Here is a 27,760-nt window from a genome sequence, read left to right as displayed (position 1 = left end):
TGTTAGGCTACAGCAATTCTGAAGAATAAAACTCTCCCATCCAGAGATTAATCGATTCAGGGAAAATATCAAAAAACCAAATAGCTATTACTGTAGGTACGACTCAAGGAAACCTTACACAGTGCAGGTATAAGTGGCTTTATAGTGCTGTGTCAGTTAGCAATCAATGGAGCCGACTCATAATTGAATGAGTTACACCGTAGTAGTCCAACTACACCCCCCTTCTGTTATGAACACTGTCATATGCAATAACTCCATTAGTACGCCCAGACAGCAGTTTATGTTTTGCTGACAAAGGACACACTGAAATACACCAGTCTCATCTGCAAAACACACATCTGTCTCAACAGAAAGTCAACGGTAATTAAAATCAAAGAGATACACTTAATTGTTTTGGCCTCCGTACAAGCAATAAACATGTCAGCGGTTGATGAGTTAACGGCCGTTTAAAACCAACCCATTCCTTAATATACTCTCAACCACCCTGTGGGACGATGTTTTCGGTGGAGAATGACCGTTTACTGACTGAATGACCCCAGGCAGACCCTGTACTCGAGTTTTCATCGGTAGCCTACTTTGTGTCTGCCGTGAACAGGGGGGGTAAGGGTGAGACAGGTATGTCCTGGTTGTTCATTTTTAGAACTGACAGCACAGAACCGGTTGGGCGGGACGACTGGAGCAGGCAGGCCTGGAATCTGGGTTAGTATGCAGCCGTGTAAAGTGCGCACAGTGTTTAGAGATACTCTAATCCCACGACTGTCCAAAGGCTGGTTAGCAGCCATACTGTCCGCTAGTACTGCTGTACGCTCTTCTGTTGTGCACGCACAAGTGTGTGTGTGTGTGTGTGTGTGTGTGTGTGTGTGTGTGTGTGTGTGTGTGTGTGTGTGTGTGTGTGTGTGTGTGTGCGTGTGTGCGTGTGTGTGTGTTGCTTTTAAACGCCTTTGGTACAGTGTGTTCCAGGTCTGATTTAAGAGGTACGGTATAGTTTTAACAGGGGATCATTACATTGAGGGAGTCAAGTAGCTGTTGTAGACAGTTGTTTCAAAGAGCTCGGGGATCGCCAGCCAGCAGTGGACTACTTAGGGGCATGGGCTCACTGGGTGGGGGGAGAGAGAGAGAGAGAGAGAGAGAGAGAGAGAGAGAGAGAGAGAGAGAGAGAGAGAGAGAGAGAGAGAGAAGATATATAGAGAGAAGATAGAGAGAGAGAGAGAGAGAGAGAGAGAGAGAGAGAGAGAGAGAGAGAGAGAGAGAGAGAGAGGATAGAGAGCGGGAAAGCGAGTAAGAGAGCGCAAAGAGAGCGGGAGAGAGCGAGATAGAGAGAGAGAGAGAGAGAGAGGGAAAGAGAGAGAGAAAAATAGAGAGAAGAGCGAGAGAGAGAGAGAGAGAGAGAGAGAGAGAGAGAGAGAGAGAGAGAGAGAGAGAGAGAGAGAAAGCGAGAGAGGGAGGGGGGGGGAGGAACCAGCGCCAAACAGCAGTCACACGCAGCAGCGCAGATGCCAGCAGCTCTCACAACAAACGCGTCTTGTTAGACAGGAAGAGAGAACATGAGAAACACATTCAAATGCGTAGTACCAGTCGTTGGACACCATTTGAAGGCTTCAAGTTCCTAAGGAGAGCAAAACACGGGACGGAGAGTGCACGTGTGTGTGAAGCCGTGCAGCTTTTCTTTGCAGACTGATGTCCGGAAAGCGTCGCAGGCAGAAATAGCTCCAAGGTGCGTTGGTAAGTAACCGAAGGATTCTCTGACTTTAGTGCAGAGCTGTCAAAAAGTGTATATTACTCGTGCAAATGCCGTGGTTCATGGCCATGGTCCTTCACCCAGTGGTTGTTGGCGAATTAAGCCTGAATGTGTCTATATTGTGCGGCTGTTCTCTGAAGCGACAGATCTGTTTCACCCACACGCAGTCTACATGTGCGTCACTCGCAGGTCTCTTCTGTAGGTAAGCGTTTATACGCACGCCGTTCACACAAATACGTTATTTAACACTTCGTTTGACCATGCAAGGTGAATCCCGGAGTGTTTTTTGTATTAGGTGCAGACTGTGTCTATGTTCCCCCCTCCAACGCACCATGTGCAGGTGCGTTCCATTTGTGCATTGCACAGGACGCGTTGAGTTTGTTTACGTTGAACACACATTGTACAGTGGGCTTAACCCTGAGGTGTCGTTGGTTGAAACCTGCTTCAATTTAGTTGGCAAACAAAGTCCTTGTCATGAGAAGGCGCTGGAAGCCTCTCTGTTTTCCTCCTTGGTAGTCCGGATAATGCAATCTCAGATTCTTGATCTACTCAATGTCTCACTTGTGCCTGGGCTTTTTTTTAAACACTTCTTATTGCAATGGACCTGTGTGTGTGTGTGTGTGTGTGTGTGTGTGTGTGTGTGTGTGTGTGTTTGTGATCGCAAATAAAGATAAGAAGAGAATACAATAGTGTGCTCTGTTTTGGGGCTTGGTTTATTGTGACATTAAGCTTTCCAAGACATACACCAAACAAGTAATAGCTAAGGCTATTCCGGTATCTTATAGCTCTGTGATGCATGACCTATTCTAAAAAGCTGGGTTATAAACGGGCCGAAATGCCTGCACTGAAATGCCTGCATTTCAGTGCATTTTGTGATCCACCATTTCTCCAGCCATCAAAGTTTTCAATCTCAGTTTGCCTGCTGACAAGACAGTTTCCCACAATCATCCATCGTGGATCCAAATTCCCTCAAGCGTTTACACAATTAGTGAAAAAAAAGAAGCCTCCCCTTCTATTTTTCCCATCTGCATGTCTCCCCGTCTATTTCAGTGTTTAGCTGATACCTTTCTATACAAAGACGGAACAAACACTTGGGAAATTAACTCCCTTTCTCCAAATTTACAGAAGAAGAAGAAGAAGAAGAAGAAAAAAAACAATCTACAAGGCATCGCCTTCATATCCTGCTCCCGCGTCGCCCTAGGTTGCTAATTTCCCAAACTCCACTGTTTACTGTTGGAGGTCAGATGCTTATCTAAGCAAATCTGGGGGAGGATTAGGAGGGGGATAGGGGGAGGGAGGGAGGGAGGAGGGGGATAGGGGAAGGGGAGGAGGAGGAGGAGGTAGAGGGGGGGGGGGGGGAGAGGGAGGAGGAGGAGGGGTGCGGGGTTTGGAGGGGTTGTGTTCGATTACCCTGAAAGTTGGGGAATCGGTTGTTTTTGCATCGGTAATGTATCTCGACTGAGGAGGATTGGCGGTTTGTTTGTTGACTTCCTGTGAAAACAGTTGCTGATGAGGAGTGCTGTGTCAGCAAGGCGAGGCGTCGTGGTTTGAAACAGCGTTGTTCTTATCAGCACGTTTCAGGAGACAGCACGGGGAGTGGCATTGACTTAGTGATGGCTTCCTATTTTTTATGGCGTGACATTGTAGATGATTGACATCTCCTCCCGTACTTCCTGTTTTGCCCCTTTCATCTGTTATTCTTGCGTGCCCATGCTTTTTATTGAACCTATATTTAACCAGCAAGGGCTCATTGAGATTCAAAACATCAAACATTTAACAATTTACATGAAAATAGAACAAATCTTCAGAGAATGTTAAAAACGACCAAAGTGTTCATCGGTGTTCGTCATCAACACAGGGATCAAACAGAGGTCAGTATAATTCAGTCAGAACATCTGCAGCCAGATTTACCTGCCCCTAAACTCAGATTCAGGTGAATCTCCAAAGGATTCGAAATCGGGCAGCATAACTAAACCCCCTTTTTCCTAAAAAAGCTGACAAAGAGCCTAGTTCCGTGTAAACGGTTAGCAGATTGTCACAGCATCAGGCCGTCTTTTTGCAACGGACTTCCTCTCCATCTTGTTTATGAGCGTATAAACACACTCTTGTTCTTCTTCCATTGCGTGGATAATCTCGAAGGAGGCTTGTCTCCGGCACTTATGCAGATTGCCTCGTTTGTGGTATCAAATTGCTGCTCTGCTCTTTAGACTTCAAAGGCTGGCTTTTTCTGGAGTGGCTCTCATTTCATTGATAATTGAGGCCTTTTGGAGTGTGTGTGTGTGTGTGTGTATGTGTGTGTTTGTGTGTGTGTGTGTGTGTGTGTGTGTGTGTTTTAATTCAGCACAGTTGTTGGAAGTTAGAATAGGTCACTTGCACGATTGCATTGGTGTGTGTCTCTGTCTTCTGGATGGCTTTGGGTTCGTACATTTGGAATTGATTGTCTGCCTTGTTTTAGTAATTTTAGATGAATGGTGCTATCAGGTTTGACCTTGACACAGGGAAGGTGAGAGAGCCTATATATATATTGAACACGGTCATGTTTTGGGACATTATTATGCTTTGTTTTCTGTCATCAATACCTGCTGCCATTGCAGTTATGACGTGAGATGATGGTGGACATTCTAAACCAAAGGTCGTTGCTCTGTCCTCCCCTCATAGGCCCTGATTCACCTAGCGGCCATCTTGGCACCAACTTGGTTCTCAACACAAGCTAGGGGGATGGAACTGAATGCGGGATTCCAAATTCAGTTCCATCCCCCCAAGCTAGTGTTGAGAACCAATATGGCTGCCAAGTAAATTAGGCCAATGGCCGTCCAAACAAGTTTGTGGAGGCGTCGTGGCAGTTGACACTAAGAGAGAGGGGGACAATGGAATCTCAGAGGGAGGGGACTTCCCTCTCAGCCATCATGTAGACGGCTGTTTTCCTCCTTCGTTTCCCTGAGGTCCCCTTTGTGACAAATGAATTGCTTTTGGTTGATGTTTTTTTTTTCCCTAATGCGACCCCGCAAAACACCATAGTTTACAGTACATCGCCTGTAGTTAGTACATTTCTGTTGTTTATCGACCCCCTCAACATCATTACCCCATAGTACTTAAAGTTAAAAGTAAGAATACTGTATAGTTTGAATTCTCCATCCGGGAGGCCAGCCCATATTTTCCAACAACATATTCAATATTGTTCTCTTTTAGTCAACTTGTGATGTCATTCAATTTATTTTTCTGTAGCCAATTGCAATTCAAGGCCACTCTGAGTTTATGGCCTGCTCTTGTACCATCTGGGCTGCCCCAATAAATGCCAGAAGTCAGTGGCAAAATTAGTTTTATAGGTATGATTGGATATTCCGTTTGAGAGCGGGCTAAATCCTGTGTACACAGACATGCACGGTTGGGTCAGAGTTTTTCTGAATGACCATATGGAGAGCAAATGCAGAACAGAGCAAAGTGTGCTGAACAAATGCTGCTGTTAATGATTACCAAACTGCTGGAGAACTGAACCACTGTGACTACTGCGACAACCGACTGTGAAAGTCAAACAGATTGAAGCAAGTAGAAGAAACATTACTGTTTAAGCTCACCAAAACACAGCGTTTGCCACACAGTATGGCACAATTGTCATTTAGGTTACGTACACCACGATATAATTGCACTGTTGTTAGTTTAGGTTTCCCGTTCTTTCCCACATCGGACGAGGAGACACTGTTAAAAGCCACAAGCTAAGCTGTTGGTCTAAAGTCTTTAGTCCGTGATTTTGCAGAGGAAACGCAAACAGTTTCTACTTTGTGTAAACTGTGGCTCTGCCCGCTTTTGGATTGTTGGAGTTAAAGATGTGGATGGAGCTCTAGTGTTCGTGGTCATGGGAGGAACGAACCACACGGACTGAGGAGTTTCCCTGGTTTTGCGTGTCTAATTGGCACATTCTTGAGGCCCGCTGGGTTGGAAGGTGCTGTTGTGGTCTTGTCCGAAACAGCGAACAAGGCTGGTGCGGTGTGGCGCTTGTGCTCCCTGAAAACAGAGAACTCTGGGAACTACCGGCTGTTTTGTTCTGTGTACCGACTGTTTGGACGACTTTAAATGAATGGTATTCTGGTGTGTGTGTGTGTGTGTGTGTGTTTTTTGTCTGTATGTGTGTGTGTGAAGTGTCACTGTGTGTGTGTGTGTGTGTGATTGTGTATGTGTGCCTGCCTGCCTGCCTGCCTGTCTGTGTGTTTGTGTGTGTGTGTGTGTGTGTGTGTCAGCCTGTCTCTCTGTCTGTGTGTGTGTTTGTGTGTGTGTGTGTGTGTGTGTGTGTGTGTGTGTGTGATTGTGTATGTGTGCCTGCCTGCCTGCCTGTCTGTCTGTGTGTGCGTGTGTCTGTGTGTGTGTGTGTGTGTGTCTGCGTGTGTGTGTGTGTCAGCCTGTCTCTCTGTCTGTGTGTGTGTGTGTGTGCGTGCGTGCCTGCGTGCGTGCGGCCAACTCCAGCTTCCTGAACCTACAACCCAAACACAGGCCCCCACACCCAGCTTTAGTGTACTCCACCAGACATGCAAACACCAACACTGTAGTTATAGCAGTATTTTCATTCCTCAGTCACGATGTATACAGTCTTTATTGGAATCCCTTGGCACGGCCATGACTTGGTACCGCCCATGGTACGTGGATGGTGCTACGGCTGCCTGCAGGGCTCAGCACTCACTAAGCACATTTTTGCTGGCGTACAAGACTAAAAATAGATATGTGCTAATGTGAAGGGAAAAAAAAGTTTGGACGAATGCAAAATACAGTTACAGAGGATTTCTGTTAATATTTGTCTGGCAAAAAAACGCTGTGCCACTGAGATTGAAGTGCATTCTGTGTTTTTACGTTTTTACGAAGCAAGAAAAGCAAAAATCATTCAGATTCATTTCCTTCTCGACTCCAGCTTGAGGGATCCGATGTTTTGGTGCCATGCCGAAAAAAAACCATTTCACTCAAACACACGTACATCTTTGCATGACCCCATAAACGCCTTTGTGTGCCCTCTCACTTCTTACGCTTAGGAGCACCTAAGTTCCCTTCAACAGCAGAGTGGCCATGGAGCCCTGGGTGTCTGAACACGGGGGGCCGGGCCCTGGGTGTCTGAACACGGGGGGCCGGGCCCTGGGTGTCTGAACACGGGGGGCCGGGCCCTGGGTGTCTGAACACGGGGGGCCGGGCCCTGGGTGTCTGAACACGGTGGGCCGGGCCCTGGGTGTCTGAACACGGGGCCAGTCCCGGGTCTGGGCAGCAGAACTCGGGGAGGGGGGGAGGTGGTGAAGCCAAGGCAGCACACAGCCTGATTCCCAGGCCCTGCTGAGTGGATGGGGGGCCTCTATTATGCTTCTTTTAATTGGAGCCTTAAAATACCTGGCCCTACCTGAGGGGTGGACTACAGCGACCTAGAAGAGACTGGAGGTGGAGCAGCATCCTCCAGACAGACACACAGACACACTCTGAAGTCGCCTGCCTCTCTCATGTAAATACCGTGATTGCGAGTGACACATTCCACATGTGTGTGTGTGCACAGGCACGCGCTAGGCGGGGAAAAATGTGAATCACGATTCTCTGCCTCGATTTCTTTCTCACGAAATGTAATTTTTATTGCACACATGAACCATGACAAAAACAAAATGGCAGTACCAAACAGTTTTTTTGGCACCTCTAGCGCGTTATTTTTCATACGGCCCTTTATAACTGATCAAAGTGCAGTATCAAAAACGGATTGATTTGTTTTGTACAAATAGCAGCACATTGTCTTTAATTGCTGGCCTTTTACAATGACTGAACCAACTCCACACACCTGTAAATGAAGGCTTAAAAAAAAGAAAAAAATATACATAAAAAGGGAAAAACGTAATTTTAAACTTAAATCCACACAGGGGCGATTCGTGATCGCGATTTTACAACGATTTATCATGCAGGCTTAGCACGCGCAAACACTTGACCAGGCACAGAGTCTGTAAAGCTAACCTGGTATAGACAATATCTGGTTCAGGTACACTAGTTAGGAACAATTGAGTGTAGCTTCAAATGTCGCCACGAAACGACCGTCCTTTTAAAAAGGTCCTGATGTTTAGCTACTTTGTTAGCCGTGCTAATTGTAAAAGGAAAGTGTTGGATTTTTTCTTTTCTTTTTTTCTTGAAGTCACATTTTCCTTTTGCTTCAGTGTTGGTTACATAATATGTAAGATGCACTGTGGGTACTTAGTGATCTAACTAGTACGTGTGTGTGTGTGTGTGTGGGTGTATGTGTGTGTGTGTATATGTGTGTGTGTCGGCTGGCGTGTTCCCTTATCCAGCTGTGAGTGGCGTTGGTATTTAGTGTGATTATGACCTGAACAGCTGCTGTGGGGAGGGCCCAGATGTGCCATACACATCACTTCTGTCTGTTCTCCTCCTCTTGTCCTTCCCTCCTCCCCTGCTCGTCCCCTTTTCTTCCGTGGCGCTCCCGTCGGTTCCCAAAGCCTTCCCCCTGTTATGAGCTCTCTGAAGTCTGCTGTCCGTAAGATGCAGTGCCGCCTCCTCCGCACGCACACTCTGGGGAGTGGCGCCAGAGGTACAGGAAAATAATGATCTCTCCGTATCCAAACCCTCCTGAGAACACGGCCGTCCTTCCTCCTGGCTCTGAGTTCACAAAGCGCAGACGGTGGTCCATGCATCAGGGCTGTGCTATTCATCCATCGTTTCAACCCTTTGAGATGTTTGCGTTTTCAGACGAGCGAGTAGCACGGCGTTGGCCCAAGATGTAGAGTACTGCCGGTCGTCTTGACAACCAGGGGTTTGGCACACTTTGATCCCAGGCTCCCCCTACTACCTGTGTGTGTGTGTGCGTGCGCGTGCGTGTGTGTGTGTGTGTGTGTGTGTGTGTGTGTGTGTGTGTGTGCTTTGTGGGGCCACTGAGGTTTGAAAAGCGCACATTGCTCCCGATTTTTGACTTTAATGTACCACTATCACACCAGTAACCCAAATATATGTGAATGAGGTCATCATGATTAAAGTAGTGCGTCGTTCTTCATATCTCTCTTCAGGAGCCCAACCCCTAACCCTGGTTCAGAGGTGTTCACTTTGGTGTATTTAAATGGAACGCCCCCCCCCCCCCCCACCCCCTCCAGGTTGTTTGTTGGTTATTTTTAAGTACATCTCATATCTTGCTCTGTGTGGAGTCTGGCCTGATTAGCCTGCAGCCTAGCGGCTAGGGACACGACCACATGCACGCGCCCACGCACGCACGACCACACCTACACTTTAACAACAGAATGGATTTATCAATGTCTCTTTGTCATGGGCGATGCGAACTGTTCCCATTTTGTGTGAAACGTGCACACATAAAGGTCGTAGCAAGGCAGCAAGCCAAACGACCCAAATCTTTGGGTTGGTCCTCGCTGGCTGAAAGTGAGAGCATGCTAATGTCAGCGCCGCGGCGAGCTCAGTGGCGTTTATCAGGAGGAGCGAGAAATCTGACCACGGTAATGGAGTGCCGATTAGAGGCAGCTGATGTGTGTAAGGCGTTAATGCTAGCACACATGTACCATGTCATAAATGAGTCATCCTCAGATTTTCACCTCGAAGAGAAACAGCCCCGCCGTTGAGGGTTGCATGGCAGGTGGTACAGACACCTGTGCTAGCTTTTATCGCATTGTCTTGGAAATTATTGTTGTAAGGTTCTATGTAAAATACCTAATTATTCTTAGTACAACAGAGTTTTATCGCTACATTATCCTTTTAGGTCAAATAAATCATACTTAACAGACTTTCCGGTTTTCTTTTATGTATGTATTTTTGTTATTGTTGCTGTATAGTCTTCTGCTCTTCATGACGTCACCTGCAACCTCACAGCTTTCTCTACCTCCTCTCCCCTGGACTCAGCTTTTCCTAAATGCTGGAGGGGTTTGGAAACATGCACATCACATCACACCCTCTCCCTCTGTCTCCACCTCCTTCATCCTACTTAACACCTATTTGAATTTCTCGGCTCAATGGAAATAAATAAACAATGGACTGATGGAAGGAGAGATGGATGAATGGCAGACAGATGGATGAATGGGGTTTCCCGTTCAGCGAGACGGTTGCAGACTGGGCGGGGCAGTGGATGTGTTGGATAGTCAGTTGTGGTTTAGCTTAATAAACGATGCTGTCTGAGGGGAAAACACCCAAACAAAGGGCCGCTCACACACGCCAGCCTTCGCTCACCGTGGGCTCTCTCTGTTCTGACGAACACCCGTTCAACACGTGGTCGGCGTTCCTCTGACTCTGACACTCTGAACCTCACAGCTCTCCCCCCTCTTCCGGTTATCGTTCTTCCTTTAAAATTGTGGTCATGGTCACAACCCAAGTAAAACCGGTGTTCTTCCGCTCTTCCCAAGTCTGAAGTGTGTTCAGAAGTTCCCCTGTTGGTGGTCTGTTGTGACGCTGTTGTATACAGTATCCACCCCCACAATAAACCATGACTAGCAATGTACGGCGTTAACTCCTCAGGGTTGCTCCCTCTCAAACGACAGTCCGCCACCGTCTGCCCATGTGGAGCCATTCACACGCTGCTTTAGAGTATTAAGCTCATAGCGACGCTACGCACACGTCAGGCTGTTGAGTGTGGTGAGTGTGTACACAAGACAAAGATGCCATCTGACGTGGCCCCTGGGGGCTGTCTCCCGCGGTCACACTGGTGCTATTGTGATGGTTGGTGAGGAGGCTTAAATGTCTCTCTGCTAATAGTTCCACGGGATCCACAGTGTCGTGTACACTGGTCCGCTGAAAGAGATGAACACAGCACTTTGGGAATGGAGATAACACTGTGGTTAATGAAGACAAGTCCTTTCATTGGCTCGAGGATTTATTTTTAAGCATGCCCTCAGTGTTCCGTGTGAACGTTTTACTATGTGCTGTGTGAATCGCATGATGTCACGTTTTTACCTTTTGTCCTGTCGCATTTGTACGTGTATATGCTAGTTATAATGGATTAACAGTAGTCTGACTGTTTCCTTAACAAAGCGGGCCACGTCTCATAATTGAAAGGTGCCTGTTGGTGACGGATGTTTCTGTCGGGGTGAGGTCACTCCAGATTAAGATGGATTGCTGTCCCAGCCGCCACAGTTAGATTAGAATGTTATCTCATATAATCCTTTCTTTGCTTTTATCCGTCAAACACGGACGATCAGAGTCCGAGGATAAGATGTTCCGTCGGTAAAGGGGACGGATTACGCACTCCAGTTCCTCTGAGAGCATGTGTCCGGTCCTCACTTTTGACCCCCCAATACCTTGTTGGGATGTTATGATCTCGTGGGATGTGTGGTGTCACATGTGAGATGGATTGGCACCTAGCTCGGACACGTTACGGAACAGAGCTTCGACTGGGTTGGACCTCAATCAGGCAATTGTTGATATGTTTTTGGTTCGTGCTGTAGAACGATTGAAGAGAGAATACAAATTTGTTGGGAATTGTCTCGTACTTGTTTGTTCTCGTAACAAACAATCCTTTTGCGATCAACAGCAAGGTATCTTCGATCCTCTGCCCTAATTTCTGCTCCTCAGTAAAATATAAGAATCCTTTTCAAGAAGTCAGTTGCCGTCTCTCCTACCACTTCGTCCAGACTCAATCTAGTTTAATTTGACTATGGAAATAAATGAGCATTTCCAAATTAAATGCAAATTATTTGGGCTGTGTCAATATTCAATCCGTCCTCCTCCTACCGGCAAAATGTAAGGGCAGGAAGAGGATGATGAAGATGAGGATGAGGATGTATTCATCCATGCAGAGCAGCAGGTGAGACAGAGACGCCCCCCTCCCCCTCAAAGACACCTGCTCATACTCTTTGCTCCAGCAACCATCTTTAAACACAGACCGGTATTCAGGGATCATATTACAGTGTTTTTACCTTGCCAACACACACACACACACACACACACACACACACACACACACACACACACACACACACACACACACACACACACACACACACACACACACACACACACGTGTGCATCCAAACACACACCGATATCCACACACACACTCTCTGGTCTGGCTGTTTGCGCTGCGCTAGCTCAACAGACCTGCGGCAGCCATCTGGGTTGGGAACCCGCACTAACATGTGGGAACTGGAAGCCGCAGCTCGGGCAGCCCCTTCCATCTGGCCCCGGCCCGCTCAGGGGCCACGGCTGTAAGTAACGCCTTCATCCCCAGCAGCTGGTCTACGAGGCCATCGGGTTAGCGTCAGCACTAACCCCCCCCCCCCCCCCCCCCCCCCCGACCCTAACTCTGGATCCTACTGGGCAGCCAACAGAGTGTCGGCTAACCTCCTCCTCCGGCCCACCCCTGTCACTCCAGCTTCAGATCCAATTGATGTTCATCCGCAGTCTTTGGTTCGACGCCCACGCCTTCCCGACTGTCCGCCCTGAGTGGGATTACCAGGGGTTTACCCAACCGTCGGTTCCCTGTCCTGCCCTTCGGTTATTTGTGCGTAATAACGGTTAGACTCGTTGGACGGCATTGTATGACTGCTGTTAAGTTTAAAGTCTGGCTGCGTGCAGTGTGTGTTTGTTCTGAGGAGCGTGTGCGATGAAGACTCTGTTCTTCATGAGGTTCACATCGAGTTGGATGATTTATTATAGGTTAATATGATAATATATGGTATACTAATTTATCACCATGGGAAGCTCTAACAGGGTCTAAATATGTACGTTCTATAATAATAATAATAATACGTTCAAACATGAATTGAGCGCATCCAGTTGGACAGTACAAATGTGTGATAGGATAGTTGCTTGGGTGAGGCTTTATTCAGAGATGCACCTCCTTGAATGACTTGAAATTGTATGCAAAATATTCCTCCCCCCACACCTGTTTGTAGTTAATTAAATCACACTATTTCTCCGACATTGAACTGAAGTAACACCGCAGGCGTGACTAAGCCCTGTAATGTGTACCTGTTATACCGTCATACTTTTCTTGAAAATCTGCCACTACTCCTGTTTTCGGAGAGGCTGACGCGAGTTTGTTAAGTATTTGGAAGTAAAAACTTGGCCAAGGTACTAACTGTCTTCCCCCAGGAGAGCAGCCATATTTATTTTCAATAAATTCTCCTCTAGTTAAAGTCAGATCCAATGTCGGCCCCTTTTTGGCCCGGGTCCATTTTGGCGTCCAGTCCAGTAGTTGTCAAAACAGAGGGAAACAAATGGAGGGCAGACATCGGGGCCATGTGTATGCAGTGTAAATGGCCCCATACTGTAATACCGTTGGGAAACCAATATGGATTAACAAAAGATCATGATTCTTATCTTATAAGAATTGATTCACAACTTCCAAGTCTTTCTTAGCGGCCTGGAGTGGATCCTGAAATCATGGATCCTGAAATCATGGATCCTGAAATGACCCTAAAATTGATTCGAGAATTAATTGAATTGTGACCCAAAGAATGTCTCCCCCAAAATTTGTCTCCACCCTAGACTGGAAGGTAGTGGCCTGAGACAGAGGGGGGAGTTTGTTGGGTGTAATCCCAGAGTGGGTGCGATGTACACAGCCCTAATCCGTTTACAGAATGGACATCTGACACATTTCTGCAACACCAGCATGACTCTGCTTTAAATAAAAATAATCCAATCATGTTTGTTCCAACCAAGGTTGGAAGTGATGCTCTGAAAGGGGCGTCAGCTGAGAATGTGATAAGAATTACAAATGTGTTGAAAAGTTCCTCATTTGGAATTTTCCATACACCATGTGTTTAGTCGATAAAGGGACTGCATTTATAAAGTGATGTTCTAACCTGTGGCCACTCCAGGTGCTTTACAATTAGGGCCTCACGTTTACCCTTTCATACACACATTCATACACCGACGGCTGTGTCAACCATGCGAGGGAACAGCCAGCTTGTCGGGAGCAGTTTGGTGTCTTGCTCAGGGACACCTCGACACTTGGCTAAAAGGAGCTGAGAATTGAACCAGAAACCTTCTGGTTGTCAGACTCCCTGCTCTCCCTCCCAGCCCCTACCACCTCTTTGGTTTCTCTACATCCAAACTGGACACACGCTGATTTCCCCTTACAACAGAGACCACTTCTCCTAGTTCTTAACAGCTTTGCCTAACATTCCTTAAACCAGTTTCAAACGGTGCACTGGGTGTTTTCTCCCAGGTGAGGGCAGTGTGTTTTCCCACATCCTGTTTTCTGGGAATTCCAGTTGCACCAGTTAGGGGTGGGAGAAACCACCACAGGCCATGTCAACACGGGGCCCTTCGTGATCCACAACCTTTTTAAACAGCAGAGCCAAAAACAGATCTTACATTTCTTTGCTGAGTCACTGCATGAAGGTCAACAGTCTACCTTTTCTGTCCTCGTGAGTGCTAGTCGTGGGTTTCAAGGAAAGGAAACCAGGCAACAGAATGTTGCCCAGTTTCCTTGTTCTGAACGCCCTGCCATAATGAGTCAGCTCTTTTCATGTGTCTTGTTTGTTCTGTATAAACATATCTGTTTATTGCTGACTTGTGTACTAAGTTTCCCTCTCCCTCTCCGTCTCTCCCTCTCAGACGTTCTCCTCAGCCTGGGAGTCCCGTGTGTAAGAGGCAGAGGGCCCCCACTCGTCGATGTGATTTCCTGGGATGCTCAGGCGCACCCGCTCCCCTTGCTTCTCTTCCGGCCTCCAGCAGAGGAAGACAGGGCACCATTGAAAGGTAAAGACCCGGGCCGGACCGAATGCTTGTTGTTTTCCGTTAGAAGACGTGATGTAAACTCGCTCCTCAAAGGCCACCTGATGGCGTGAGACCAGGGCCAGGATCCCAGCCTCCTGGAGACCTCCCAGTGCCCCAACATGCCCTCGAAATTAGATCTGTATGGAACCAATCTGGGACTACAGCGGGCAGCGATGCGGCTCCACAGGTGCTTTGAATCGGGTTTCCTCTGATGACCCTCAGGTTATTTAGGTGTTTGCTCTCAGATTTTGGTCATTGTTTGTTCTGCGCACCGGACACGGAGCGATCCCGTCCAACCAACTACAGCCGTTATCGCTGCGTGAGGAGGGAGGGGGGGGGGGGAATTGGGAGTCGGGAGTCGGGAGTCGGGAGTCGGCCTCCGATCTTAATCATGGATGTTTATGTTTCGGACCCGCACGTGGGCGTAACCCAGATTCTCTCTCTCTCTCTCTCGCGCTCTCTCTCTCATATATACACACACAACCCTCACAGGTTTACAACTCCACTTCAGTCCTCCGCTCTACTATTAAAGCATCAGGAGGGCTTTCGTTGTTTGGCGGGGCCGAGGCACGTGCCCATATGGCTTAGTACAATAGGATGTTATTGTGATCGGGAGGTGGGGTTGGAGGCAGGGGGGGGGGTCCGGTACAGGAGCCTGATTTAGCCGTAATACCCAGTGGACCCCCCCGTCACCCTGCTGATAAACGGCCTCTCTCTCCCAGACGCCGGCCCTTCTTTTGTAAGAGCAAGATGCAACCGGCTGCCGTGGCAACGCGGAGCCAGGCCGGCGGGGCCTCTTCTGTGATGGATGAGTCTGTGGTCCGTGCCAGGGGCCGCGGGCCCCACAGACATACATTATCAGGGCTCCTGATAATGGATTCCACGCTTTTAGTCATTGGCCCCTGGTTGAACGTCTTGGCTTTGGTCCCCTCTGGGATCACCTGAGATTTATCTCGTCTGAGCAGCCCAGAACATCAGGGACTTACAACCACTCATTCACACGTTCATACACACACCGACGGCGTGTCAACCAGGCAGACAGCGACAGCCAGCTCGTCAGGAGCACTTAGGGTGAGGCGTTTTGCTCAGGGACACCTCAACCCTCAGCTAGGAGGATCGAAGTTCGGGGACCTCAGCTAGGAGGATGCTAGTCCGGGGACCGAACTAGCAACCTTCCGGTTACCAGTCAAACCCGCTCTACCTCCTGGGCTAGTGTCGCCTCCTATGACGCATGACTGCAGGGACTGATCAGGGTCGCCATTGGATTATTGTTGCCCAGCGTTGGGCACAGAGCCATTTGTCTTTGACTGCGCTGTGTGTCTTTTTGAGCTCATCTGGAGCATGGCGGAGCCACCTGGACAGAAGTGAATGTTTTGGTTTGCTAGTTTCTCCTCGTAAATCAGCGTGGCGGCTTGAGTCACGGGGGCCCCCTCGCTAGCCCGTAAAGATGTGGCGCTGATAATGGGGGCCCTTCAGTGCTGATTTGTGGTCTCCCTCGTTATCCTGGTGGGTGCCGACGACCTGGGGCCCAGATGATGTATACCTTTGGAAACCTTCAGATATATCTCCATTTGTTGCTAGGGAACGAGGCTATACATACCGATATTATGGGATGTCGGGGAAATGATGGAGCGTAAACAAATAACCTAATTGATTAGTCAAATCTATAAAAGCCGAAGTGTGTTCACATCCATAGGAACGCATTTTGGCAAATCTATACATTTTAATTGAGTTGTTCTTTTTTAAGGTAGATAGTTTTTTTTATGTAGCAAAATATGACACAAGTTACTTTAGGAGACTTAAGGGATTTATCATGTTTCCAAGTCCAGCAGTGACCTTTGACCTCTTAAAGCCTCACTTCATCAAGGCTCACTTCATCCACGCCCATCACCCCCATCACCTGACATCGGACCTCCTTGCCTTCACCTTCCCTTCTAGTCTGCTGCCTGAAGGACAAACTCAGGCTCTGACCCACTTCTGGATGCATGGGGAGGGCATAGAGACTAGGGCAGGAACAGAGACAGACTTGGAGACACTTCATTAGCATTTTAAGCCACGTGTGTGTGTGTGTGTGTGTGTGTGTGTGTGTGTGTGTGTGTGTGGTTGTGGACATCGTAGCCTATTTCTCCTACCCTACTTCCTTCCCTTCTCTTACAAAGCAGCTGTTTTGTAAAACTCCAACATCACCCTCTCTCCCACACACCCTCTGTGTGTGGTGTGTGAGTCTTTGTGTGTGTGTGTGTGTGTGTGAGTGTGTGTCTTTGTGTGTGGTGTGTGTGTCTGTGTCTTTGTCTCTGTGTAATTGTGTGTGTGTTTGTGTAGTGTGTGTGTCTGTGTCTTTGTAGTTGTGTGTGTGTGTGTGTGTGTGTTGCTCTATGCGTTTGCATGATTTCCAATAATTGTGACCAGATGGTGGTTAACAGGTCAGGTCTGTGGACGCTGGCAGCCTTGCCAGGGGGATGGCTGCCAGGCATGCTGGGAGTCGTAGTTTCACTTGGGTATTGCTTGCAGGGTTCTGGATACGTCAGGAGCTGGAAGTAGCGCTGTGTGCGTAGCCTTGTGTGCGTAGGTCTTGTGCGTTGCTCTGTGTGTGTAGCTCTGTGTGTGTAGCTCTGTCTGCCCTGCACCGGTTCAGTCGGGACCAGGGGTGATTTAGAACGGCACCGAGGCGTCTGGTGATCATTAGTCATCATTAGTTGAGTAATGCCCTTAATTCACAACTTCCCGCTGTGTTGGACGAACCGTGGTTGGTGAAAGATGGTTGGTCGGCATCATCGTTCAGAATCAGCACCCCCTGTGGTTCAGGGGTGTAACCACAGAGTGAGCTGGAATGGGATGAAGGTTGATGAGAAATGGCCTTGCTGATGAGAGATGGCATTTCATCAGCCTTGTTATTCAAATGCATTAAAATATGACCTAAACGATGCCCCTGTGTGTGTGTGTGTGTGTGTGTGTGTGTGTGTGTGTGTGTGTGTGTGCAATGCTGCCCAGGTGAGTAACACAACTCAAGCTGCTCTTTTCCACGTATGTACTGAGAGTACACAAATCACCTTAAACACACGTTCAAAGTTCAACCCACAGTTTGAACACCTTCCACCGCTCCGGTGTCTAGATCAGACCGAGAGTCCGTCAGATGCATGGCTCCAGTGGTCTCGATGGGATGCACACCCAGGGCAACGAGGGGCCCCTGTGCATGGGGCCCCTGGGGGTCCACAATCAGACGTTCAGTTTCCACTCCACAGTGGGTACATTGGGTCAAGACCCACGGGCAGGAACCGGGCTCTCGGGGTGGCTGGCCTCTGCTCGTCTGAGCTGGTCTCTTTTCTTTTGAACTGTGTCCCACAGCAGTCTCAACGCGGAGACCGCTTTCTTTGGCAGAAGGAAACTGTTTGGAGAAGGAGGAGCGAACTGAAGAAGGGGGTGGAGAGAGAGAGAGAGAGAGAGAGAGAGAGAGAGAGAGAGAGAGAGAGAGAGAGAGAGAGAGAGAGAGAGAGAGAGAGAGAGAGAGAGAGAGAGAGAGAGAGAGAGAGAGAGAGAGAGAGAGAGAGAGAGAGAGAGAGAGGGCTGTGCCAGTTTCTGATCGAGGAGTGGGGTGTGGGGGTTAACATGGGGGGGGGGGGGGGGGGGGAAGGTGTACCACTGTCAGTGAGGGGAGGGAGCGAAGGGACTTTCGCTTCCCTTCTTCCCATTGGCTGCTTATGGTCCCCCCCCCCCCCCCCCCGCTGGCGAGCGAAAGAGACCGTAGAGCCAAGGGATCATTTAGATGGACTACCTACCAACTGTGTTTGTGTGTGTGTGTGTGTGTGTGTTGAGGTCTGAACTGGCAACTGGACGGTAGAGAGGAGATTCTGTGTGTGTGTGTGTGTGTGTGTGTGTGTGTGTGTGTGTGTGTTGAGTTCTGATCTGGGAACTGGATGGTGGGAGAGAGAGGGTCAGGTGGAAGGCATAGCGATGCAGCGACCAAGCCTGGGTGAGTCATACCACACACTCTTTACAACGTCTGAAGCTGAACGAGGAGGGTTTCAAAACTTTATTGTGTTGGTATTGAGGGGTATGAATGGGCACGGCCTGAGAAAACCTCAGCATTCAGGGTTTCATTCAATGGCATGTGCTTGCTTAACGTGTTGTCAACCTCAATACATGTTATTCTAGTTGTCTCTAATGATATTTAGCTTAGTCTCTCCCCCTCTCTCTCTCCCCCCCTCTCTCCCTCTTTATCCTTCTGTCTCCCCTCCCTTTTTCCCTCTGCCCCCGATTGTCTTTGATTGAAGCAAAAACAAAGCCAGCGGAAGGGTGTGTGTGGGTGTGTGTGTGTGTGTGTGTGTGTGTGTGTGTGTGTGTGTGTGTGTGTGTGGGAAAAGAAAGAGAAACGGTGAATGGGGGGCCTCTGCCCGATCCGGACTCCAGCTCAGCCATGGCCAATAATCTTAAGTGCAACAACAGAACAGAAATAAATGCATCCTTTTCTTTGGATGCACGACGGTCTCTGCCCCCATCGCTCATCCACCATGGCACACACAGACTGCTAAATCTCTGGACTAAAGCGGTCAGCATACGTTGAAAGGAGCAGATATTATATGTTTGGCCGGGACCGAACAATTCCCGATGACCCACACTAAATCCGTAGCGTCGTCATCTGCGGAGACTTCGGCAAGTTACAAAATCTTCTAGCTGCGAGACGTGGCGAAAAAATGCGTTTGTCGAGGTTGAGTTTGTTTTGTTTTTCTCCACAATCGCGTTATTTTGTCCCTGCAATCTCGCAAAACTTCTCTCCCTGATGAAGTACGGGGCCGATTCACGCAGAGCCCCTGTCCTCCGTAGATCCACCGCCACCCGTCACCCTGCGTGTCTCGTCTCCATGATCTGCGTGCCTGTGACCCCCAGGGGCCCGATGTGCCTGGAAATGCCAGGCACCTGGCGCGTAGACAGGCGGCATTCGCTGGGGGCCACTTAGCACAACAGGTCTGCTGCACGGGTGGCAAAGGAGTTGGCCCCGTCTGGAGAACAGAAATAGCTTAGTCACACTTTCACCGCATGCTCCACTTTCCCCCGGGTCGCCAGAGAGCCAGAGAGAGAGATGGAGAGGGAGAGAGGTGGATGGGAGGAAACAGGGGAGAGGGGTGTTTATGAGACGGGAGGAGAACGTGAGCGAGAAGGAGGTGAGAGCCCAGTGGGAGAGCGATGTTTATGGGTTGAAGAAGAGGGAGAGAGAGGTGGGAGAGAAGAGAGATGGAGAGGTGAACATTAGATGGGAGAGACTGGAGAGAGAGGTGGGAGAGAAGAGAGAGCGATGGAGAGGTGAACATTAGATGGGAGAGACTGAAAAGAGAGGTGGGAGAGAAGCGAGAGCAATTGGAGAGGTGAACATGAGATGGGAGAGGCTGGGGAGAGAGGTGGGAGAGAAGAGAGAGCGATTGGAGAGGTGAACATGAGATGGGAGAGACTGGAGAGAGAGAGGTGGGAGAGAAGAGAGAGTGATGGAGAGGTGAACATTAGATGGGAGAGGATATAGAGAGAGAGGTGGGAGAGAAGAGAGAGGTGTAATATCAGACGGGAGAGAAGAGAGAGTCTCAGTGAGACGAGCAAGAGGTAGGCGATAAAAAAAAAGATTGATAAAGCGTGGAGGAGCAGGGAGGGTGATTTCCGGAAATGTGTTTTTAGAAGTGAGGTTTTGTTCATGCAGGCGCTCACCCACTGTAAACAAGCCTGTTGCCTGTCTCTCTCTCTCTCTCTCTCTCTCTCTCGCTCTCTCTCTCGCTGTCTCTCGCTCTCTCTCGCTCTCTCTTTCACTGTCTCTTTCACTGTCTCTTTTTCACTCGCTCTCTCTCTCGATGTCTCTCGCTCTCTCTCGCTGTCTCTCGCTCTCTCTCTCTCTCTTGCTTCTGACCTGGCTCTGTCTTCACCTCTCCCTCCCTCTTCCAGGGTCTCCTGTCTTCAACCAGGTTCCACAGGGCAGTGGTATGATCTCCACAGCCCCTCCAGACCGGCCCATACATCAGTCGCCTGTTGGCTGTATTTTTAGACTCATGTGGCCCTGGATTGGGCGTGCATGGTGGGGCACTAACAAAGAGAGATTTAGTGTGAGCCTACTCAGAGCGACTGAAAAGCACGTCTGTGTGACTTTGCTTCTCAACCCAGGGTCAGTGCAGCCTCTGTGTACTGTATGTTTAAGTGTGTGTGTGTGTGTGTGTGTGTGTGTGTGTGTGTCTGTGTATTTGTACTCTACCGCAGATTTCTTCACCTCAACCAGCTTACTAGTTTCAGCCTTTTCCACGTGCGGAACCTCATTTTACGAGAGGGTCCGCACGAGGTGGTCTGGCTGAGCCGGTGAGCACCACTGAATATTAAAGTGAATCTCCATCATGAAACATGTATTGCTTTTTATGATTTCACAAAGCACACTTCCTCTTGTGTGACGTAGACCCCAGTGGAAAAAGCGAAATGCCGCTAGCACACCTGTGGTGCATTTTAACGACCCGAGTGCCACTGTTTGATTAAACAGTGCAGTGCTCAGGCCTTAATCTCGATCTGTGGGCCCAACGATAAAGTACTCCAAACTAATTAACGTTGGCTGTCCCATACACATTAACTAGGTCCTACCTTCACGGTCCTCACAAAGAAAGAAATATCTGTGCCAGGTTGTTGCAGCCCTCTCCAGCGTTGCACTCTGGGTATGTTGTGACAGGATAGGACTGTATGAAAAGCATCCTCTTTATTCTACTCCAGTGTTTGAATAAGACACTAAGAAGGGCCCTCTGAACCCCTTTATTGGCCCCTCTTCCCCTCCTCAGCTTTCTCCCTTCTCTGGTTCCTAAGGGCCCTGATCACCATGACAACTGATGGCACTAGGGAGTGTGCAGCATAGTTACACCAAAAAAAGCCCTTCAAAGGCCCCCCCATCCTCCAGTCTAAACCCTGCATAGTTTCACTCGTCTCGGGTCGGACGGATTAGAACCTATTCACCTCTGGGGAGAGCAGCGACACGAGACCCCCTGACTGATAATGCCCACTCTCTGGAATGTACCTCAAAGAGCAGCAATGTGTTGGGGGGGGGAGCTGACAAAAACCGCCGTGATTTAGCTAGAATCCTTTTCTTGTGGGCAGCGGGAGGTGGGTCATTCTGGCCACTCCATTATTCCAAACGTGTGATTAGGGAAAGCAGGAGTGAATGTGTGCCCGAAAACCTCCCGTTATTACGCCGGTTCTCGAGGTAATTGGTTAATTAAACTCTCTTTCACCTGACGGCATAGTTTCCTGTCACATGGGCGCTATATTTAGCAGGCGTACCCTTCTAGAGCTGTGTGTGCGTACTGGATGAGAGAATTACCCTGGCATTTTGTTCATTTAAATATTGGCTGGTTTTTAATGAGCTTCTTTCACTTTCCTAACGGCATCAATCTTAACACCGGCAAGATACTTAGTTGTGTGTTATGACTCTGTAATCAGGGATCGGAGTGGTTTGGATGGGCTAATTAACATATTGTAATCACAGTGGCGTTTAGCCAGATTGCTCCTTTGGTCCTTTTGGCATGCCGGCCGTGTGCGGCAATGAGAGACTTGGCTGGCAGGATGTACTATGGTTCCTGACAGGGTACCTAATGTATCGCCCGCTTGCCGGATGCCGACAGGGACTTCCACTCTGTGAAGTGTTTACATTCTGAATTGGGCCAATCAGGAAGGGTTGGGGGGGAACTACAGAGTCTGTAAAGGAAGCACAATTGAAAGGAAAGGTCCAGATGAGATTCTATCAAACAACCTCAACGCTGCGGGCCGTAAATCTGTTTCCGCCCCGCTCAATACATCCTGTTTTATCTTCTCCGGGGGAAACCGAAGAGTTGGCACCCTTTGCCCGTTGGCAGCAGTTATCTTTACGCTGTACAAGTTTCTCTTGTGTGCTCGTGGGCAGATTGAAACGGCAACAAGACAGGACACACATGTCACTCGGATATGCCGGCCTTCTGGGAGCTCGCAGTGATGATGGGTTTCAAACCACAGCTGTTCAACACTCTATAATCTCACTCGACCTCTTCCCCCCAGTGGGTGTCTCTTCATTGTTCTTCTCTCACCACCGCTGGGCTGTTTACCACCAAAGGTGGTCAGAGGTCATGCTATTGAAAGCAATCTGTAGCAAGGCCAAGGTCAAACTAATAACATGAGCTGTTTACTCATGCCGGCATGTGATGTTGAGGCTTTTTTTTAGGAGCCCGTCTGTCTGAATTGCACCTAACAGAAAGCAAACTTTCGTCATTCAAATGTCAATCTGGCCTCTGTTTGCTTGTTTTGCTTTGATTCAGATTCAGATTGTTTGTTTGCAACTCTCTTCCTGTCATTCCAAGTAGCCAGGATGCTGGGAGCCATTTTTCAACTCCTACTCACTAAAGCAGAATGAACTCTTTGCACTTGGCCTGCCTCGAGCCCACTTATTCTACAGCTTGAATGGGCTTAGTAACTAGTCCTGTCCAGCCGGATGTCTGCGTGTGTGTGTTTGTGTGTGTGTGTGTGTGTGTGTGTGTGTGTGTGTGTGTGTGTGTGGTCTCTGAAGTCCCTCTGACTCTCTGAAGTCTCTGATCCGCATGGCCGTCCCTGGCTCCCTTTTGTTTTGCCTGGGCTTCGCAGTATATTTACAGTATAATCAGCCTCATGTTCTCCCAGAGTTCCCACAAGCCCAAGCATAGAAGGGTGCTCCCGTCTAACCCCAGACCAATCACCCTCCTGCTGAAGGTCCCGTGATTGCCACGGCCCTGGTGTTTACAGGTCGACTTGGCTGAGCTCTGGGAAGCAAAACATGCATTCCTCCACCCTGCCTCCAGTCCGACCTTTCCCTGGAGCCGGCCCAGCCAGTGTTGACTAAGAGTTCCGCTCTCCTTGTTTCAGAGCGAGCCATCGCCCCGTGGACCAGCTGCCATGGCCTTGGTTCAGCCGCTGCCCGTCTCCGCTGACCACCTGAAGCCGGGCCTCGGCGGGTCGTCGCGCAGCCGCCGTTCCTCCGGCCACGTGTCCCCGGTGGGCCCCGGGCCCCCGGCCCCGTCGCTGGAGACGATGGGCTCCGTCAGCAGCCTCGTCGCGCCCCGCCCCGCGCCCTACCACGACCGCCAGCGCCGCACGGCCGTCGGCGGGGGCCCCCTGGGGCAGCCCGGCGCCAGGCACACGCGGAGGGCCACGCCGGGGGCCGCCCTGGGGCCCGGCCTGGGGCCCGACTCGCCGCAGGACGCGCTGAACCTCCTGCGGCGCTCCCCGCCGCCGCCCGTCAAGCGGCAGAGCTCGGCCAACGCCGGACGGACGGACGACGCCTACGCCTGCCTGAACGAGGAGTACGTGGAGGACTGGACCGTCAGCCAGGTCACGCCCCCCAGCCTCAGCGGCCTCCCGCCCGACGAGGTCAACGGCGGCGCGGGCTGGAGCGGGAGCATTGGGGGGCCCCCGCCCAAGCTGGTGCCGATCTCGGGGAAACTGGAGATGGTGAGTCGGTGTTCCCTTTGATCACTTTTACTTAGCGTCCGTTAGAAGTGGTTAAAGGTCCCGTATTATACCGCCAGGTGTGAGGGTGATCAGCCGTTTCGATAATGGGCCTTTTTCCTGTGTTTTTAGTGGGCGTGTCCTCCTAGATGTGTGCCGGGTAGATCAGTCCACCAGCCTGCCCAGTGCACTAGCAAACGTTGCTCACCTATCCGTCACGCATCCAGACGAACACGCCCACTTGTGATGTCACTAGACCACAGGAAGAGGCTGATTTTCTCTAAACGGCTTGTAGCGGCTAATCACACTCACACCTGGTGGTATAACAGGAGACTTTTTAAGGGTTGCCAAGTTTAGGGACCGGCCTATGACCCGCCAGTGAAGGCGTGACCTTGTGTTTCATTTGAACTAAGGATGTAGGAACTAATTAACCACTAAGCTCTGAGCCTGGCTGAAGGTTAATAATCCAAATGTCCGCAGAACATGGACAACGCAGTGCTGCGTCCCACCGCCTTCAAACCCGTGGTGCCCAAGAGCCGCAGCTCCATGCAGTACCTTTCCCCCCGCCACGGCCCCAGCAGCCAATCGGGGAGCCAGAACAACCTCAACCTGCTCAGCCCCTCCCACACCACGGGGGAGGCCACGCCCTCCTGCTCGGACAAGCGCAGCAGCTACGGCAGCCGGGGCCAGGCCACCAGCCAGTCCTGCTCCATGTCCGACTCCGGGCGCACCTCCCTGTCCAGCCTGCCCCCCTACCCGGGGCCCGGCTACAGCCAGGCCTCCTCCGAGGCCCCCGGGGGCCACCTGGAGCCCGTGAAGGCGGGGGGGCCCGGGGCGGTGAACGGACACGGACACTCCAACTCGGACAGCGGCCGCTCGTCCTCCAGCAAGAGCACGGGCTCGGGGTCGCTGGGGGGCCGGGGCCAGCCCCTGTCGGACAGCGGCTCGGCGGGCCGCTCCCCGGGGCCCCTGGAGGGCTACGAGGGCGTGGTCCGGGACCTGGAGGACAAGCTGCGGGAGCGGGAGCTGGAGCTGCAGCAGCTCCGGGACAACCTGGACGAGAACGAGGCGGCCATCTGCCAGGTCAGTGGCGGGCCGCGGGGTTTAGGGGCCGCCAGGGGCCCTCGAAGAGGTGGGCTTGTGGAAACGGCCGTCTTTGAGTGGACCGCATTTATTGAGTGTTTCTCAAATCAGCTCACTTTTAAGATTGGTGATCGGCTCGCCGCGTCTACGACGCGTCACTCAGAGTCCGTTCAGAGGTCCGATCAAGCTAGCATCCATTGTCATTGCACTGAATAAAATGACCATTAATTATAAGACCATTAATGACCAAACTAGTTTTCCTATTTCTCTGACCTTTAAAACCTCATATCTTTATCATTTTAAAGGTGTCTTCTCATCATAACTAATTCAGACTATAAAACTGGCTATCCCTTTATGGATGGTATCTTAATGACGGTACAATATCCTTCAAAGACGATAAACGTTGACTGTTACCATGACACCTGAGGGGGGTCCTCACCGCCCCTCTCTCCCCCCGTCTCCACCCCAGGTCTACGAGGAGAAGCAGAAGCGCTGTGAGCTGGAGCTGGAGGAGCTGAGGCAGGGCTGCGCCACCCGCATGCAGACCGCCTCGCAGAAGTCCCAGCGGGCGCAGCAGGTGCTGCAGTTACAGGTCAGTCTCAGACCCCTGTAGCGTTACAGGTCAGACTCTGACCCCTGTAGCAGTTAAAGGTCAGACTCTGACCCCTGTAGCGGTTACAGGTCAGACTCTGACCCCTGTAGCGGTTACAGGTCAGACTCTGACCCCTGTAGCAGTTAAAGGTCAGACTCTGTCCCCTGTAGCGGTTACAGGTCAGACACTGACACCTGTAGCGGTTACAGGTCAGACTCTGACCCCTGTAGCGGTTACAGGTCAGACACTGACACCTGTAGCAGTTACAGGTCAGACTCTGACCCCTGTAGCGGTTACAGGTCAGACACTGACACCTGTAGCGGTTACAGGTCAGACACTGACCCCTGTAGCGGTTACAGGTCAGACTCTGAACCCTGTAGCGGTTACAGGTCAGACTCTAACCCTTGTGGGGCTGCAGTTACAGGTTCAGAAACCCTCTGGTTGTATGCACACAGGGCAAGGCTCGCCGTACCTTCTCCTAAATTTCCTTTACGTGCCACTACGACACTTTTCATTGGAGTTGCGACGCCACTCTTTTGCGACATGGATTTTAAGCAGAGTCACTTTAACTTGGTGCATTGGCCTACATAGTGGCTGAACGCATCGGAGGGCCAGAGCATGTGAGCTGGAGCGCGGTGTTCCATCACGTCCTCCCAGTACGGCAGCCACGCTGGGACAGAGTGAAACCTCAACAGCTCCTTGTGCTCAAGTCTGCTCCCAATTCTCCCTGATTGCCCCGCTTCCAGCCACGAATTCCCTCGTCGTGTCAAATGTGCTGGCTAACGAGATGAGGTTTTTCCGACCACACCGCTTCAGAATGACCAAGCAAATTTCTGATGGAATAATATGTCAAATGTTGCAGAGGATGTCTGATTGCTCTTGGAGAAGTCTGCTGGCAGAGTTGAGAATGCTAAGGAAGCAGGGAAAAGTTGATTCTACTTTTGCATTGGCTAGCAGCTGTGTGTACCCCATGTGTCTCTCTGCCGATTCTAGCATTTATGGTTCTGCGTCCCAGATATATTTCCGGAGAGGTAGAAGTCAACTGCGTGGCTATCATAAAAACCAACAGCAGCTATTTGAAGCAATAGTATAAACCAGGCTTGAAGCTCTGTGGTATTGGGGGGATTTGATTTGGGAGGACCATGTCCAGCTCATCGTGTTTCACCACGTGCTCTTCTTCTGTGGTATGGGCCTCCCAGGTGTACCAGCTCCAGCAGGAGAAGAAGAAGCTGCAGGAGGACTTCTCCCAGCTCCTTCAGGAGCGGGAGCAGCTCGAGGAGCGCTGCTCCTCGTACGAGCACGAGAAGATCCAGATCGGGCCGCGGCTGGAGGAGACAAAGTGGGAGGTGAGAGCGAGTTCGCTCAGGTCACGGGTCGGCTGTGAACGATACGGACGTAGCATCCACCTCGACAACCGTTGGTTGACTCGTGACCTTTTTTGGCGGGTATAGATTTCCCTGCAATAGTCGGCCCCGCGGCTGGGACGTTTGCAACCAGCAGCTAGTTCTTTTATTTCAATTAAATCAAATACCGGGAACCTCCTGTAGGCTGTGGGAGGTAATACATGCTGGTCTCTTTGACCAAGGCTTCACAAAGAGCCGGTCATGGCTGCCGCCTGCAATTAGGGTGAGTCTGTTTCATTTGTATAGCCCTTAATCACAGTTACAGGCTCAAAAGGCTTCATATGCCACACTATACCCCCCCCCCCCCCCCCCCAAACTCTTAAGCCCTCCACAGGGCTTAAGAAAACTCCTTTAACTGTCAAGATGGAAACCCTGAGAAGGGATAGGGATGGTGAAGATGTTAGCCCTAATGGGCAGGCATAATCATAGCATAACGAGCAAAACAGTTGCTGGAAAATAGAAAATAAGCAATTTCGGTAAATCAATAAAATGGTAATGAAATGGCGTGCTCTGTATAACCTCATTCTCAAGGATATCAAGGGGAAGTAATTCCCCTCTGGACGGGTTCAGAGCCCCAGGCCTCATCAGTCTCTGGGATTAAAACGTAGTTCATTGTGATTACCTCAGCCATGGCAGAGATACCTTTGAGAGGGCAGACATCGATGAAGATGTATTAAACGTCTTTTGAACCACTGCACACAGTGTCTATTTAGCATCCAGACAGAAATCGATCAAATCGAATTTGATTTCCTTCACTCTGCCAAACAGCCGTTGACTTTCTCTTCCAAGAGTCTTAAAAAGGTAACTACTGTA

General features: G+C 50.1%; 1 protein-coding gene across 2 annotated transcripts in view; it reads left to right on the top strand.

Annotated features, from left to right (window-relative positions):
* The first annotated feature begins 1,484 nt into the window (after positions 1-1,484).
* The window catches only part of LOC307090161 (leucine zipper putative tumor suppressor 2 homolog), a 29,393-nt gene continuing 3,117 nt past the window's right edge, over positions 1,485-27,760 (top strand). The window contains exons 1-6 of one of the 2 annotated variants that reach the window (XM_079756731.1): positions 1,485-1,714; positions 14,252-14,395; positions 23,288-23,872; positions 24,350-24,952; positions 25,422-25,544; positions 26,744-26,890. In XM_079756731.1, the coding sequence (XP_079612857.1) occupies positions 23,318-23,872; positions 24,350-24,952; positions 25,422-25,544; positions 26,744-26,890 (1,428 nt within the window). In that variant the 5' untranslated portion in view covers positions 1,485-1,714; positions 14,252-14,395; positions 23,288-23,317. Of the gene's footprint in view, positions 1,723-14,251; positions 14,396-23,287; positions 23,873-24,349; positions 24,953-25,421; positions 25,545-26,743; positions 26,891-27,760 lie in introns of both variants that reach the window. The other variant, XM_079756730.1, reaches the window with a different exon arrangement.

The sequence above is a fragment of the Pollachius pollachius genome (assembly GCF_949987615.1).
Source record: "Pollachius pollachius genome assembly, chromosome: 19".
Classification (NCBI taxonomy): Eukaryota; Metazoa; Chordata; class Actinopteri; order Gadiformes; family Gadidae; genus Pollachius; species Pollachius pollachius.
This window is presented reverse-complemented; position numbering and strand designations above follow the sequence as displayed.